The sequence below is a fragment of the Mauremys reevesii genome, linkage group 3, assembly GCF_016161935.1.
Source record: "Mauremys reevesii isolate NIE-2019 linkage group 3, ASM1616193v1, whole genome shotgun sequence".
NCBI classification, from domain to species: Eukaryota; Metazoa; Chordata; order Testudines; family Geoemydidae; genus Mauremys; species Mauremys reevesii.
The window spans coordinates 83,884,452-83,901,538 of record NC_052625.1 but is presented as its reverse complement, the minus strand read 5'-3'; the positions used below and the strand labels follow the sequence as shown (position 1 = coordinate 83,901,538).

The window sequence follows — 17,087 nt, the reverse complement described above, 5'->3', positions numbered from 1 at the left end:
CCGCAGTATGAAACTTTCTCATGCCAGTCTGTGATAACTTAGGCAGGCACCACTGCAGTAAACAAGCTAGTGGCATATAGGCCAAGTGCCTTTAGAATTGATGCCAACCCCATATCAATGGAGAATCCAAGACGACAATGGACACCTAGCAACCAGAAACTCAAAAGGAGATAGATTTCTACATCTCTCAGCAGCGAAATTGAGCAACAGCCCCCAGCTTGAGAACAAAGGAGTGGGGAGGTGGGTGGATAAGGGTTGGCTGCTGGAAGGAGGGGGGCTCTCACCTGGGATCTGACCAAAGAGGTCAGACTGAGAAACAGACAGACAGAGTTTGAACAATTGGGTTCACTACAGCATGGCTAGGCTCTGGGGTAACCAGAATAGACTTGGGCTATGCTTTAACCTTCAGTTCTCTATGCTAACCTAGAGGGCTTCCTATGTCGTGTTCCAGTTAATAAACCCTACTGTTTTGGCAACACTGTTTGAATGTCACTACAAACGCTTCAGGAGGTGCATTAATCCCTGAAGTGTGCAAGTCTCCAACAGGAGCCTATCACAGCTGGATTTGCTGAACAGAACTCATGGTGTGAAGTAGGAGTGCTGGAGTCCTAGAGGTGAGGCTGTATGGTCTATCCTGGAGGAAGAATGAGACCCCTTGGGGGTCTGGCAAACAGAAAGAGTTCCTCCTACAGACTGTTTCAAAGATGGGGTGTAGCACCAATCCTATGGATCCATGAAAGGGACACCAGCAGCAGCTGTCCTTTTTGTCCCCTTGTTATTCTCAGAAGTGATATATTGACTAAAATCACCACCATATGTGGAAAACGGTGCCAGTATTCAGTGCCATTGCCCTATACAAATACTTTCAGATAATTAAGCAAATCCCTACTCACTTCCCTTGCCCCTGGTGGGCCACACTAACCATGGCTGATACTGTAAGTGGTGTCATGCATAAACACTTTGAAGGACAAGTGTCAATAATCATGTCTTCTTTAAAACTTTAGGGGAGCAAGGGAAGGGTGTTCTGGATCTTAACTTTCACTTTCTGTTGTGACTACACTGACAAAGATACTTTAGCAGTTGCGTCATTGCACCCTTGAGGGGATCCCTCTCCGCACCTGCAGCATGTCTTACCCAGATAAGAAGGAATCATAGAGAGTATCAAGGTTGGAAGGGACCTCAGGAGGTCATCTAGTCCAACCCCCTGCTCAAAGCAGGACCAATCCCCAGACAGATTTTTATCCCAGTTCCCTAAATGGCCCCATCAAGGATTGAACTCACTACCCGGGTTTAGCAGGCCAATGCTCAAACCACTGAGCTATCCCTCCCAGCCCCCAAGGAGAAAGAATAGGACTCAGGATGACATGTTCAGAGAGATCTTGCAAGCCACTGCGGCACCAGATCATGAACAGAAGGCCTGGAGGATGAATATTGCAGACTGTATGGAGAAGGAAATAAGACAGGAGAAAGGCCCTGGAGTCCCTGAAGGAAAAAAGGAGGAGATGCACCAAGACATAATGGGGCTTTGCCGGAAGCAAACACAGATGCTGCAGACTCTTGTGGACCCACAGATTCAACAAGCACAGGCTCATCTACCTTTCCAGTCCATGCAGAACCCCATTACAGCACTTCCACCACCTTCAACATTCCATACGGTATTAGGGGCCACATCCCTACCCCTACCACTCGTCACTGGGGGACAGTAAGGACAACCACAGCTTCGCATACACTGACCTGTACGAATCACAATTGGATGTATGTACAGCCAAAATGCACATGGATGTTCTTTCCCCTTAATAAATTAATGGACTAGAACTTAAATTTTTTAAAGTATTTGCTTTAAAATTGCACAATTTTGTTTTTGGCAGTTGTTTTGTTACTCAAAATTCTATTTGGAAAATATTTTATCTTCATTAGTTCACAACATATGCTGCAAAGTGCCAAGTGGTACTGAAAGCACTCACTTAGTTGTTATTGTACAGAGTGACAATTCACAGGAACAGGAATAAACAGCGTAATAATCAAATCATAAATGTACAGCAAGCACCACAAAATCAATAGGAGCATTGACAGTGTTATAGTCATAGATGTGTACCAAGCACCACACAATTCCTAACAGACCCCAAAACTGCAAGGCCAAGTAGAACACAGTCCACCACAACACACTACTGTGGCTCTCTGTTAAAGTGCTCTTTAAAGGACTCTCTGAATTTTATGAGCTTTTCTAATAGCCCTTGTGTCTGGTTGTTCAAGCTCAGTAGACAGCTGCTCCACCTTTGTGCACTTACTGAGTCTCCTTCCTCTGCATCCACCCCAGAGGCAATTTTTTCCCCTTTGCCTCACAGATATTATGCAGGACACAACAGGCAGCTATAACCACTGGGATTATTTCTCTCACTGACATCCAGTCTTGTGAAGAAACAATGTCATTGTCTTTTCAATCTACCAAAAGCACATTCAATTGTCATTCTACATCTGCTGGGCTGGTAGTTGAATATTTTCCTGGTGCCATTGAGGTGACCACGGGAACAAAGGTTAGGCTGGGCCCCCAGGATCACTATTGGCATTTCAACATCACCAACATTAATTCACCAGTCGGGGAAGAAAGTCCCTGCTTGTAACTTTAACAGTCCTGTGCTCTTAAAGAGGCAAGCATCATACATCTTTCCTGCCCAGCCAACGTTGGTGAAGCATCCTCAGTGATCCACCATCACTTGCATAACCATAGAAAAGTAGCTCTTTCTGTTGATGCACTCTGGGGCAAGGTGGCCTGCTGCTAAAATAGGGATGTGTATGCTGTCTATCACTCCATCACAGTTCAAGAACTCCATTGCTGAAAATCCATCCACTACATCCTGCACATTGCCAAGAGTCACAGTCCTGCACAGAAGGAGGCGACTAATGGCCCCACATACTTGCATGTCAACAGCCTGCACAATCGATTTTCTAACTCCAAAATGATTTCCCACTAACTGGTAGCAAGCAAGCATTGCAAGCTTCCACAGTAAGATCGCCACTCATATCTTCACTATCAGTGCTGCTCTTATTCTGATGTCCCTGTACTGGAGAGGTGGAGTGAGTGTGACACTGATGCAGGAATGTGACCTTGCTCAGCCAAAAAGTTCTGAAGTCACTGCTCATCATCCCAAGCCTGCATTACAATGTGATCCCACGAGTCAGTACTCGTTTCTTGGGCCCAGAAGCAGATCTCCACTGTCTGTAGCTGCTCCATGAATTAATGCCACCCCACAAGTTTGAATTTTCACCATGTCCCACAGCAGTCTGTCCTCCATGAAATCATCCTGTTTCCACTAATTTGTTTCTTCTTGCTGCTTTGCAAATACCTGAGGATTGTGTGTCCAGTGCTTGCTATGCTCATGACAACAGTACAGAGCTGTGTAGATTCCATGCTTCTGTGAGAGATGGACAACAGCGAGGAGGGCCATGCAGGTTCATGGGATATTTAAAAAAAAAAAAGCACAAAAATTATGGGATATGGGTGACATTATGGGATGGAGAAAGTTGCATGCTGGGAAGTTGACCCTTTGCTCCCAGTCATCCATACACGACTTGTTTCTGCTCCACTGCGCATTGCCAAAACTTCCCAAAAGACATTGCACTGGATAATGATGAGTTGCACGCTGGGATACCTATCCACAATGCACAACACTGTGCATCGACAAAAGCATGCCTGGCGAGCACATGCATCCTCGACACAAGGAGCCTAATATGTAGCCACACGAGTAATGTACTAACTGCGGCAGCTTTATGATGATATCTTTTAAGTGTAACCTTAATTCTGAATTTCCTCAGTTTATAATGCTTAATTTGGGAATAGTTACAACATCCCTGTAATGTTTTCTACCTTTAAGTTACTGACACATATTCTGAACCTTAACATCATCTTAACATTGTCTTTTTTCTAGGATATATACTAATATCAAGCATTAAACCATGCTAATTGTAATTTATGAGCAGATGAATATTTTTGCTCAATATGTATTAGGTTTTTCGAAAAACATGTTGCTTTTAATTAGTATGGTTTAATTTGAAAGTGAACATGTTTCTAGAATCTTCAACATCTAAGTTTCAAGAGAAAAGACAACTCACCTTTGCATTTAACATATATATCCGATTTCCAGCACATACTGCCACAGCCTGGTCATCTGGACTAAATCGTACATAAAGTACCATTCCCAAAAGAGTTCCTATAACAATTCCTCGAGGCATTAATCCTACAGTAATTTTATAAGATTAGTATCGTGTCATAAAAACAAAAATTCAAACACTTCAATATAGTATTAAATTTAAAGCATAACTATAAATTTAGTAACTGAATGGGTACTACATTTTGTAAATTACTCCAGTGGTTAATTACTCTCACTGTTAAAAACCTATGCCTTATGTCCAGTCTGAATTTGTCTCGCTTCAGCTTCTAGTCACTGGATGATGTTATTCCTCTCTCTGTCAGATTGAAAGGCCCATTATTAAAGATTTGTTTCCCCATGTAGGTATTTCTAAGACTGTAATCAAGTCACTCTTTAACCTTTTCTTTTTTCGGATAAATAGATTCAGCTCTTTGAGTCAGACTCTTTTTATAGAGTGTTTTCCAATCCTTTGCTCATTCTTTGGCTCTTCTCTGAACCCTCTCCACGTTAACATCATCCTTTTTAACTGCAGGCACCAAAACTGGATACAATCTTCCAGCAGCAGTTGTATCATTACCAAACACAGAGATAAAATAACCTCTTCTACTCCTACTCAAGATTCCCCTGTTTCTGCATCCCAGCATTGCATTAGCTGTTTTGGCCATAACATCTTACAGGGCCTCATGTTCAGCTGATTATTCACCATGACTCCCAAGTCTTTTTCACAGTCACTGTTTCCTAGGACAGAGTGCTCCATCCTGAAAGTATGGCCTAAATTCTTTGTTTTTAGATATATACATTTAGCCACATTCAAACACATATTGTTTGCTTGCGCCCAGTTTATCAAACAACCCCAATCGCTCTGAATCAGTGACCGGTTCTCTTCATTATTTTCCACTCCTTCAAGTTTTATATCATCTGCAGACTTTTTTCCAATTGTGATTTTATGTTTTCTTCCAGGTCATTGGTAAAAATATTTTTAAAAGTACAGAACTGATCCCTGTGGGACTCCACTGGAAACACCCGCTATGATGATTCCGCATTTATGATTACACTGCGAGACCAATCAGTTAGCCAGGTTTTAATCCATTTAAATGTGTACCATGTTCATTTTATATCATTTTAGCTTTTAATCAAAATGTTGAGTGGTACTAAATCATATACCTTACAGAAGCTTAAGTTACGTTACGTCAACCCTATTATCTTTAACAACCAGGCCTGTTGTCCCTCAAAAAGGATATCAAGTTAGTTTGACAGCAGCTGTTTTCCATAAACACGTATTGATTTGCATTATATTACCCTCCTTTAATTATTTATTAATCAAGTCCTGTATCAGTTGCTCTATTATCTTGCCTGAGCTCAATATCAGGCAGACAGGCCTATAATTACCCATTTTTAAAAATTAGCACATTAGTTTTCTTTTAGTCTTCTGGAACTTCCCCGGTGTTCCAAGACTTAATAGAAATCAATGTTAATGGCCCAAGCTCTTTTAAAACTCTTGGATGCAAGTTATCTGGACCTTCTGCTATAAAAAAAAAGTCTAAACTTTAATAGCTGCTGTTTAACATCCTCTAGAGATACTAGTGGAATGAAAAGAGTTTTAGCATCACCATATGATGAGACTATGACACTATTTTTTCTCCCCAAATATAGAACAGAATATTTATTAAACACTTCTGCCTTTTCTGCATTATTATTGATAATTCTGCCATTTCTATCTAGTAATGAATCAATACCATTGTCAGGATTATTTTTCCTAAATACATTTTTTAAACTCCTTTTTATTGTCCTTAATTTTGCTAGCTATAGAGGTCTCCTTGTGTCCTTTTGCTACCCTTAGCAATTTGCTACAATTCCTAGCACAATTTATAAATCTGAAGTTATCAACTTCCCCTTTCTTTCAGTTATTACTTTTTATTTCATATAGTTGCATTCACTTACCCTCTGTACCAGATTGACATTTTTAACCATTATGGCCTTTTTCCTTGATTGTAGGATTGTGGCTTTTGGGGCATCCAGTAAGGGGTTCTTAAATGACTCTCAATTATCATTCACAGACACACGGTCTGGACTTTATTTTGCTTGCACATTATAAATGTGATCAAGTCATGATCCCTTGTACCTAAGGTACCAATATTTTTTATTTCTATGATCAGTTCCTCTTTATCTGTTAAGAGGAGGTCTGTTAGGACACTGATCCATAAGCATTCAAGATACTTGTAACTTGGAAAAAATTAACTCATACAGGTAATGCTATTTTTGACAGAGTGCCATCCTCCCTCCCCACCTCCCCCCATTTGCTGACTTGGACCTTCCTAAATAGGTTCTAGCCATTTTTGTTAAACATGCCATGAGCATGAATCATCCCATTAGGTTTCAGTAACACCAACTAGATTGAAATTATGCTCATAAATGAGCAATTCCAATTCCTCTTGTTTGTTACACAGGCTCCCTGCATTGGTTTGGATTCAGTTCAGACTACAGGCAATTCAAGAATTTATTCTCTTCATGTCCTTTGGTTCCTTGATTAATTTTGTTCTCAACATCTCATTGTTATGCTGAGTACTCGCATCTTCCCTCTTTCTACCCTTTCCTTTTGCTATTAATGTAACATCCTCCTGCGTACTCTAGCGAACCTCTCCCTCAGGAGAAAGACTGCTGATCTGATCCATGGTAATTCCTATAAGACTAATCAGAGAATAAGGTACTACTCCATCATGATGAAGGGTGGCAGAGTCTAGCCTTAAGAAGTCGCATTTACCACTTGCTACTCAAGAGTAACTTTTCTATAAAAATGCCTTACCTTGTAGTGCTTTCTTTATGCACTCATCCAGGTTCCATACTATCACATAGTCACAAGAAGCAGAGCAGACCAGAAGTGGATTGATTTTACTTCCAAACGCCAGTGCTGTGATTGAATGGTGATGTCCTACCAAGTGCAATGGCTGGCAAATAAAAAATGTTTTATGTCCATAGGTCATTTCCAATGATGATGAAGACATAGCAAATAAGAGGAAAAATATATAGCTAACACTTATCTGAATAATTAGCAATGCTCATTCATCAAAACTGAAGTTTCGTTAACGATTAAAACCCATTCACTGAACTGCATTATGGCTTACTGCCTGCTTGCCAAAATAACAAATAATTATCCACATTCCAGATATAAAATGTGGAGTCTAGTAAGGATAATAGCCTACACTGCAAAACATGATGTACCAAACCCAACGTTTTTCTTTTTTTCACCCATTTTAGTGCTCTTTAGAATAGTACACTGAAAATCTAAAACACACAAGTTTTGATTTTTACCTGATGATGAGCTGGGCTATCGCCAGTATTCCAGATGCATAGCTCATTTCCATTCAAAGGAAAAGCACAGTAATGTAGATTACAAGCAAGTTGAACATGAGACTCTGGCACTTTGGATCTAAACACTTGTTTCTCAAGAACTATGTCATGGCTACATCCTTCTTCAGTAAAACAAAGGTCCACTGGGCTTTCCATAATACATCTGAAATAAACATCACATTAGAATAGCACTAAATTCTCATTAAGATTTTTTTGTTTTTTCCATTTTGCCATCTTCCAAATCATCCAGTATAGAATACTCCCAGAGACAGATTATTGGACACTGTGCCTAATTCTGAAAGTGCCAAATACCCTGAACAATTGGAGATAAAGAGTACTCAGTTTTACAAAAGAGGCTTTCTGCATCTTGCAGGATTGTGCCTAGCGATGTCTTGTAAAGGAATGACAATATTACAAGAACAATTCCAAAAATCTGACAGTGTTCTGCATGCAAAGTTAGATAAGATAATATACCTGCGGACCATGACCCAGAATTGGGTAATCAGAATGCATCAAAAGGTTACTTGGGAAGCCTGTGGGGAGGGAGAAGAAGTACAGATAGGGTGATCAGGTGCCCGGTTTTTTTACCAGAAAGTCTGGTCAAACAGGGGACCTGACAGTGTCCAGTCAAATCTCCTGACCAGACACCCAAAGTATGGTTACTGTGGGTGTGGGAGGCACCGGGTCATCACCTGCACCAGTCCCTACACACCCGGGGCTGGCTCCTACCTGCGTTAGGCGGCTGCAGCTCCCAGCCACGGCTCTGCAAATGATTCCCTCCCAACCCGGGCCCGGGGGGGTGGGAGGGGGAGAGCAGTGAATGACGGGGGGGGGGAGGGAAGAGGAACGAATGTGGAGTGGGGTCTGGGGGGGAGGGGGAGGCAGAGCTGGCATTTAATTTCAGAAAAGAGAACTACACAAAAATGAGGTTAGTGAAACAGAAATTAAAAGGTACAGTGCCAAAAGTGAAATCCCTTCAAGCTGCATGGAAACTTTTTAAAGACACCATAATAGAGGCTCAACTGAAATGTATACCCCAAATTAAAAAACATAGTAAGAGAACCAAAAAAGTGCCACCGTGGCTAGACAACAAAATAAGTGAGAGGCAAAAAGGCATCCTTTTGGTATTCACCCAAGTGTTCCGAAGAAACTCAAACGTGAAATTGCAGCACTATTAACTAGAGTCTGTAAACTAATCATTTAAATCAGCTTCTGTACCAAATGACTGGAGGATAGCTAATGTGATGCCAATTTTTAAAAAGGGCTCCAGAGGCAATCCCAGCAATTATAGGCCAGTAAACCTGACTTCAGTACCGGGAAAACTGGTAGAAATTATAGTAAAGAACAAAATTGTCAGACACATAGATGAACATAATTTGTTGGGGAATAGTCAACGTGGTTTTTGTAAAGGGAAATTATGCCTCACCAATCTACTGGAATTCTTTGAGGGAGTCAACAAGCATGTGGACCGGGGGGGTCCAGTGGATATAGTGTACTTAGATTTTCAGAAAGCCTTTGACAAGGCTCTTATGCAAAGTAAGCTGTCATAGGAGAAGAGGGAAGGTTCTCTCATGGTTTCATAACTGGTTAAAAGATAGGAAACAAAGAGTAGAAATAAACGGTCAGTTTTCTGAATGGAGAGAGGTAAACAGCGGTGTCCCTTCAGGGGGCTGTACTGGGACCATTCCTATTCAACACATTCATAAATGATCTGGAAAAAGGGGTAAACTGTGAGGTGGAAAAATCTGCAGATGATACAAAACTACTCAAGATAGTTACGTCTCAGGCAGACTGCGAAGAGCTACAAAAGGATCTCTCAAAACTGGGTGATTGGGCAGCAGAGTAGCAGATGCAAAGTAATGCACATTGGAAAACATAATCCCAACTATACATGTAAAATGATGGGGTCTAAATTAGCTGTTACCACTCAAGAAAGATCTTGGAGTCATTCTGGATAGTTCTCTGAAAACATCCACTCAATGTGCAGCAGCAGTCAAAACAGTGAACAGAACATTGAGAGTCACTAAGAAAGGGATAGAATCATAGAAGATTAGGGATGGAAGAGACCTCAGGAGGTCACCTAGTCCAGCTCCCTGCTTAAATCCAGACCAACCCCAACTAAATCATCCCAGCCAGGGCTTTGTCAAACTGAGCCTTAAAAACCTGTAAGGATGGAGATTCCACCACTTCCCTAGGTAACCCATTCCAGTGCTTCACCACCCTCCTAGTGAAATAGTTTTTCCTAATATCCAACCTAGACCTCCCTCACTGCAATTTGAAACCATTGCTCCTTGTTCTGTCATCTGCCACCACTGAGAACAGTCTAGATCCATTCTCTTTGGAACCCCCCCTTCAAGTAGTTGAAGGCTACTATCAAATCCCCCCTCATTCTTCTCTTCTGCAGACTAAATAAACCCAGTTCCCTCGTAAGTCTTGTGCCCCAGCCCCCTGATCATTTTTGTTGCCCTCCACTGGACTCTCTCCAATTTGTCCACATCCTTTCTGTAGTTGGCAGCCAAAAACTGGACACAATACTCCAGATGTGACCTCACCAGTGCAGAATAGAGGGGAATCATCACTTCCTTCTATCTGCTGGCAATGCTCCTACTAATGCAGCCCAATATGCCGTTAGCCTTCTTGGCAACAAGGGCACGCTGTTGACTCATATCCAGCTTCTCGTCCACTGTAATCTCCACGTCCTTTTCTTCAGAACTGCTGCTGAGACAGTCAGTCCCCAGCCTGTAGCAGTGCATGGGATTCTTCCATCCTAAGTGAAGGACTCTGCACTTGTCCTTGTTGAACCTCATCAGATTTCTTTTGGCCCAATCCTCCAATTTGTCTAGGCCCCTCTGGACCCTATCCCTACCCTCCAACATATCTACCTCTCCTCCCAGCTTAATGTCACCCATGAACTTGCTGAGAGTGCAACCTATCCCATCATCCAGATCATTAATGAAGATGTTGAACAAAACTGGCCCCAGGACTCACGCCTGGGGCACTCCGCTTGAAACCGGCTGCCAACTAGACATTGAGCCGTTGATCACTACCTGTTGAGCCCGACAATCTAGCCAGTTTTCTATCCACCTTACAGTCTAGCGGTTCTCAAACTTTAGCAACCCAAGGACCCCCATTCTGATTTAAAAATTTTCAGGGATCCCCTGCCCTGCCCTTCTCCAAGGCCCTATCCCCTGCCCATTCCATCCTCCCTCCTTCTGTTGTTCACTCTCCCCCACCTTCACTCACTTTCACTAGGCTGGGGTGTGGGGGGGATGTGGACTCCAGGAGGGAGTTTTGGATGCGGGAGGGGGCTGGGGTAGGCCGTTGGGGTGTGGGCTCCCGCTGGTGGTGTGGGCTCTGGATGAGAGGTTTGGGGTGCAGGAGCGGGCTCAGGGCTGGGGCTGAGGGTTGGGATGCGGGTTCTGGGAGAGAGTTCAGGTGTGGGAGGGGACTCTGGGCTGGGGCAGGGGGTTGGGGTACGGAAGGTGTTCAGGGTGTGGGGTCCCAGAGGTGCTTACCATGTCTCCCAGGAAGCGGCTGCCAGGTCTCTGTGGCCCCTAGCTATATGGGCGGCCAGTGAAGCTCCGCATGCTGCCCTCACGCACCCAGGCACTGCCCCTGCAGCACCCACTGGTCGCGGTTCCTGGGTCAATGGGAGCCGTGGAGCTGGCACTTGGGCGGGGGCAGGACGCAGAGACTCCCTGGCTGCCCATGTGCCTAGGGGCCATAGGGACCTAGCGGCCACTTCCAGGAGCCACACAGAACCAGGGCAGGTAGGGAGCCTGCCTTAGCCCCAGGCAGGCAACTCTACCAGAGCCTCCTGCACACCAGGGAACAGCTGTTCAGCAGCGAGCAGGAGGTACTGTGAGGAAGGGGGAGGAGTTGGTCAGCGGGGCCCATGGACCCCCTGGAGTACTCTCACGACCCCCAGGGGTCTGCAGACCTCAGTTTGAGAAACGCTGTTAGCAGACGCCCACCACAACATCACCCTTGTTGCTCTCACTTCTAAACTTAACCCAAAGACTCAAGACTTTTCTCTGGTTTCATACTGGAGCTCTGAGCAATCATACTGCTCTCTTACATACAGTGCAACTCAACCTTTCTCCCCTGCCTGTCCTTCCTGAAGAGTTTATACCCATCCATGACAGTGCTCCAGTCATGTGAGTTACCCCACAAAGTCTCTGTTATTCCAATCACATCATAGTTCCTTGACTGTGCCAGGACTTCCAATTCTTCCTGCTTGTTTCCCAGGCTTCTTGCGTTCACGTACACACACCTAAGATAGCTAGCCGATTGCCCTACTTTCTCAGTATGAATCAGGAGGCCTCCACCGTTGCACCCTCCCACTTGTGTTTCCTCCCAGTATCCCACTTCCCCACTTACCTCAAGGCTTAAGTCTCCATTCCATCACAAACCTACTTTAAAGCTCTCCTCACTAGGTTAGCAAGCCTGCCTGTGAAGATGCTCTTCCCTCTCTTTGTTAGGTGGATCCCATCTCTTCCTAGCAATCCTTCTTCCTGGAACAACATCCCATGGTCAAAGAATCCAAAGCTCTCTCTCCGAGACCACCTGCGCAACCACGCATTTACCTCCACAATTCGATGGTCCCTACCTGGACCTTCTCCTTCAACACAGAGGATGGACGAGAACATGACTTGTGCCTCAAACTTCTTTATCCTTCTTCCCAGAGCCACGTAGTCTGTAGTGACCTGCTCAAGGTCATTTTTGGCAGTATCACTGGTGAAGTAGGAAGGGGTAGCGGTCCAAGGGCTTGATCAGTCTCAGCAGACACTCAGTCACGTCCTGAATTTTAGCTCCAGGCAAGCAGCACACTTCTCAAGAGTCCCAGTCTGGACAGCAGATGGATGACTCCATCACCCTTAGGAGGGAGTCCCTGATCATCATCACCCGTCTCCTCCTCTTGGGAGTGGTGGTTGTGGAACCCCCATCTCTAAGGCAATGCATCCCAGGCCTTCTGGTCAATGGGGTCTCCTTCTGATCCTTCCCTCAGATGACTCTTCCAAACCATTCTCTGCTGTAGTACCTGTGCAGAGAGCCTGAAAACAGTTTCTTACCTCTATCTGCATTGGGGGTACATGGGTTCTCCTCTTTCTTCTTCTGGAGGTCACATGCTGCCAATTTTCTTCCCCATTCTGCACTGCCCTCTCTGATGCTTCAGCATGCTGTGCCTGCAGGACCAAATGCTGACTTCTATCCAGAAAGTCTTCAGTTTCTCTGATGCAACACAAGGTTGATACTTGGGCCTCTAGTCCTTTAACCTTCTCTTCCAATATGGAGACTTGCATTACAGACCAAGTCGCTTCTGTCCTCTGGGAGAAGGACAAATATGGCACATCCTGTGCAAGTCACAACAGCTGATCACTATCCATATTGTCTTCCTTCTAAGTCTCTAAGTTGCCACAAGGACTCCTCATTGTTTTTGCTGATACAGACTAACACAGCTATCACTCTGAAACCTCCTCAGATGTTGTATTTACTGCTCATAGAAGCCTGAAAGACAAAAAAATCTGTGGGAACTCCTCCCAGGCAAACTCCCTCTGTTAGATATCTGGATAGATGATATATAGAGATAATATGATATTTTCTGTTTAAATCTATGGTACGGCTACATCTTGAATAGTGCGTCACGTGCAGATGTGGTCACCCCATCTCAAAAAAGATATACTGAAATTGGAAAAGGTTCAGAAAAGGACAACAAACATTATTAGAGGTATGGAACAGCTTCTGTATAAGGAGATATTAAGACTGGGACTTCTCAGCTTGGAAAAGAGACAACTAAAGGGGGATACGATAGAGGTCTATAAAATTGTGACTGGTGTGGAGAAAAATAAATAATGAAGTGTTATTTACTACTCATAACAGAAGAACTAGGGGGAACCAAATGAAATTAATAGGCAGCAGATTTAAAACAAACAAAAGGAAGTATTTCTTCACACAGCACACAGTCAACCTGTGGAATTCTTTGCCAGAGGATGTTGTGAAGGCCAAGACTATAACACGATTCAATAAAAGAACTAGATAAACTCATGGAAGATAGCCACTGATGGACCAATTAACAAGGATGGACAGGGATGGTGTCCCTAGCCTCTGTTTGCCAGAAACTGGGAATGAGTGACAGGGAATGGATCACTTGATGATTACTTGTTTATTCCCGCTGGGGTACCTGGCATTGACCACTGTTAGAAGACAGGATACTAGGCTAGATGGACCTTTGGTCTGACCCAGTATGGCTGTTCTTATGGGGAGGTTCCGGCACTCCTGTTGGAGTGTCCGGTTTTTAAATATTACAAAGTTGGCAAGATACAGAGCCTGCCTCATACTAACCTCACAGAGGCAGATCCTGTAGCTCCAGTCCCACAGAGCTAGCTAAGCTTGGCTCCCCATTCAAAGTGTTGCAGCACCCACAGGTTTGACCCAGCCGCCCCTCCATCATGATAATGGGGGATCAGCAGGGACAAATGTGTAAGTAGCATTGCAATCCCATCTACCAGGTCACGACACCACTCACACAAATTTGACCCTGCTGGGTCCTCATTAGGGGGACTGGGCCAAGCCTGAGCAGTGCTGTAACCCCAAAGGTCAAAATAAGTAGGAAGCCAAGCCAAGCCCAGACAGCTCTGTAGGACAGAAGCCACCGCTACGTACACATGGTGTACTTATTACATTAGTGTGTATATTATATATCCTGGGTAAGAAATCTTTAATAAACCAGATTTTGGGTGGTGGGCAAGAAGGGCACAAAACCTACTTACTGGGTGCCACAGGCCATCCAGGTTTACCAGTGGGTCATGAGCCCAAAAGGGTTGAGATTGAGAACCAAAGCCTTAACGAATATTTTTAGTTTTGATTTACTCTTTACAAATGATTGTGTAGATTACTTCCCAGCGCTGCAAGCCCTTACTTACCTGAACAGATTTCACAGGCGTCCTCCTAAAACTCAAGGGACCTTTTCATGGGTGCAATAATTCACCCCTATGACCAGCACAAGGCTCAGACATACCTGACTTAAACGCTCACAACAAGGCTTAAGGGAGCCGATCGCTGGACTGGACTCGAGCCGCCCAGCCACACTCCGGTCAATTTCACCCTGCAGACTGGGAGGTTCACACTCGGGCCCAAATTAAAGCAGGCGCATCAGGTGCGCGCTTCCAACAGACACCCGCCGCTAACGTGCCGCAGCGGGCACAGCGCGAGACTGAGCATTGCTTGGGGCTGGAGGAGTTTCACCGACGCCCGGTGTAGCCCAGCCCGCTCAGCGCGTTTCTCTCCCGTGGCCAGCCCGGCCCCAGGGCTCCTTGTGCACACGGGGAGCGGGGAACGCTGCTCCCCTACTGACGTTTAACGTTGGCTCCAGGTCCGGGCCCCGCGGCAGGTGACTCTGCGCAGCTCACACCGCTGGGAGAGCGACAGGCGCTAAACCCGGCATAGCCATGTGTCGCTGTTTCCATGGAGACTGAGGGCACGTGGGCAAACCAACTACGTCACTCACTGTCACCGCCCCGTTCGACGCCCTCACGCATTCCCTCGGACGGGCAAGTAGCGCCCCCCGGGCGGGGCTGTGTTCGTTCCGTTAGGACGCGTCACAGCCCGATAACGATAGTGCACTTCCGCCGGGGGCGCAGACACTCACAGTCTGGGGGGAGAGGCCGAGGCTGTTCCTATCTCTCGTCGCTCTACCCCCTCCCCCGCTACCTGCCGCGAGCAGGGCGGTGCCTCCCAGCGCAGAACGCACCGGCCGGCCGGTTTCTCAGGTAGCGGAGATGCCGCCGAACCGCTCTGCCTTTTCCCGGCCCCCTGCCAGGTGTAGCGGGAGGGCGCGAGGCCACGCCCGGTGCAGGGAGGAGCCCTGAGTGGTTCCCTGCCGCTCGCCCCTCGGTGGGGGGGGGAGAGCAGGAGAGTCAGCCGCCCTATGGCTACAGCACGCACCCCCCACTGACCTCCGGACAACAGCCCCAAACCCACACAGCTGAACAGCAACACACACTGCACCGCTATGCACTCAGCAGCCTGTGCCCAATAGCACACCACAGACCTGCTCTAGCTGCCCTTTGTCGGGCACTCACTGGGTGCCTAGGTTTGAACTCAGTGGAGCCATGTGCTCCTAGCTCCCCTTGGCCTGGGTATGCTCCCCTCACAGTCTCTTCCTTTGGCCTTAGCCTCAAGACCAGTCCTGAACCCCACAAGACTCCCCAGTAGATTAATTGTGCCTTTCCCAGAACTCCTCCTTTGTGGGTGCTGCTCTGATTCACAGTTTGTCCTTCAGGGAGATGTGGTAGTTGAGGCAAAGAAGACACAGCCTTTGCAGGAGGATTGCTAAACTAACCATTTATTTTGCCTCCACAAGAGATATACAGAGTCATGCAAAATGAGAAACACCTGTACTTGGTTCACAGCCATAGTTTCCTCACCATCCCTGAGCATTCACTGGGATTTAGTCAGTGCCTTCAGGGGTCTCCAGGTCCCCTCTCCTGAACCTCAATTCAGTCTTCTCTTTCTGTTCTGGACAGTGAGAGCACTGCTCATGCTCAGACCAGACCTGGTCCTTTTAGAACTTATTTTAAACATATTTATGCTTTGCTACATCAACTCTGTAATCTTTAGTGTCCAGGAACATTACTAACAGATTTTTTCACCTTTATTTGGATACAGAGCAAAAAAAAATATTTAAAGTCTTTATTTCTGTAACATGTATTCACTTAACTGACTTTAGTCCATTTTAAATGTCTGATACCTTACTGAAAAACTATGAAAATAATCTAAACAAGATGACTGTCACTTTGCCTCAAATGAATTGAGAAATGCAAATTCTTTAAAAAAAACAGATAATTCTTTCAGCAGACCACTTAGTACCTAATAAGAAGCCAATAAGGTGTAAAACAAGAGCTGAAGGTTGCCCAGAAAGGGCTTAGACAGAACTTGCAGACCAAGATGAGATCCTTGTTGGAGCAGCAGCTATAAAGTGCCCGGACAGATTTGGAACCCCATTCACTTGGGTCAAAAATGTGTAAGAATACAGTTTACATTGCTGCTATTTCAGTTCTACATTTGCCTCACATGTGAGAGTACCAGATAAAACATTTTATTTCAGCATTGTGATGACAACAAAGAAATCATACGTAACTGCTGCAGCCACGAATGTTATGACAGCTTATTCACCAACAAGTTAAGATAAGCGCCCATATCCAAATTAAAATGTGCCCTTTAGGCAAGAGAATCATAGTACCTAAAAATAAAGAGCTAATTTTGAAACATATGTAAATATGGTTTGGGTAGCTATTGTAGGCATGATATTAGGTAGCAAGCATCTTCCCATTCCTTCCTACCATTTGATATTACTTGCACCTTTCACTTTCTTTAGCTATGATTAAGGCTGCGAGTCTTTCACAGAAGTCATGGAGTCCATGATTTTCCAGGGCCTCAGTGACTTTTGCAGTAGCTGGTGTGACTGACCCCAGGGCCGCCCAAGCAGCTGGGGTGACCCTGGGGCCAGGCAGACAGGCCCCTGCTCGGGCGACCCCAGGTAGCTGGTCCCATGTGCTGCCCCAGAGCAGCAGTCCGGGAGCAGCAGCAGCA

At 45.2% G+C, this 17,087-nt stretch overlaps 1 protein-coding gene across 10 annotated transcripts in view; it reads right to left on the bottom strand.

The window, feature by feature from the left end:
• The window catches only part of WDR27 (WD repeat domain 27), a 197,687-nt gene extending 182,191 nt beyond the window's left edge, over positions 1–15,496 (bottom strand). For 4 of the 10 annotated variants that reach the window (XR_005595768.1, XM_039528791.1, XM_039528793.1 and 1 more), the window contains exons 1-4: positions 14,515–15,107; positions 7,458–7,659; positions 6,952–7,093; positions 4,111–4,235 (exon numbers count right to left, since the gene is read on the bottom strand). Coding sequence is in view for 7 of the 10 variants with exons in the window: in XM_039528791.1 (XP_039384725.1) it covers positions 4,111–4,235; positions 6,952–7,093; positions 7,458–7,652 (462 nt within the window). In the remaining 3 variants the exon portion in view is untranslated. Of the gene's footprint in view, positions 1–4,110; positions 4,236–6,951; positions 7,094–7,457; positions 7,660–14,419; positions 15,110–15,144 lie in introns of those variants that run through there. The other 6 variants (XR_005595769.1, XR_005595770.1, XM_039528787.1 and 3 more) reach the window with 4 other exon arrangements.
• Between the last annotated feature and the right edge of the window lie 1,591 nt (positions 15,497–17,087).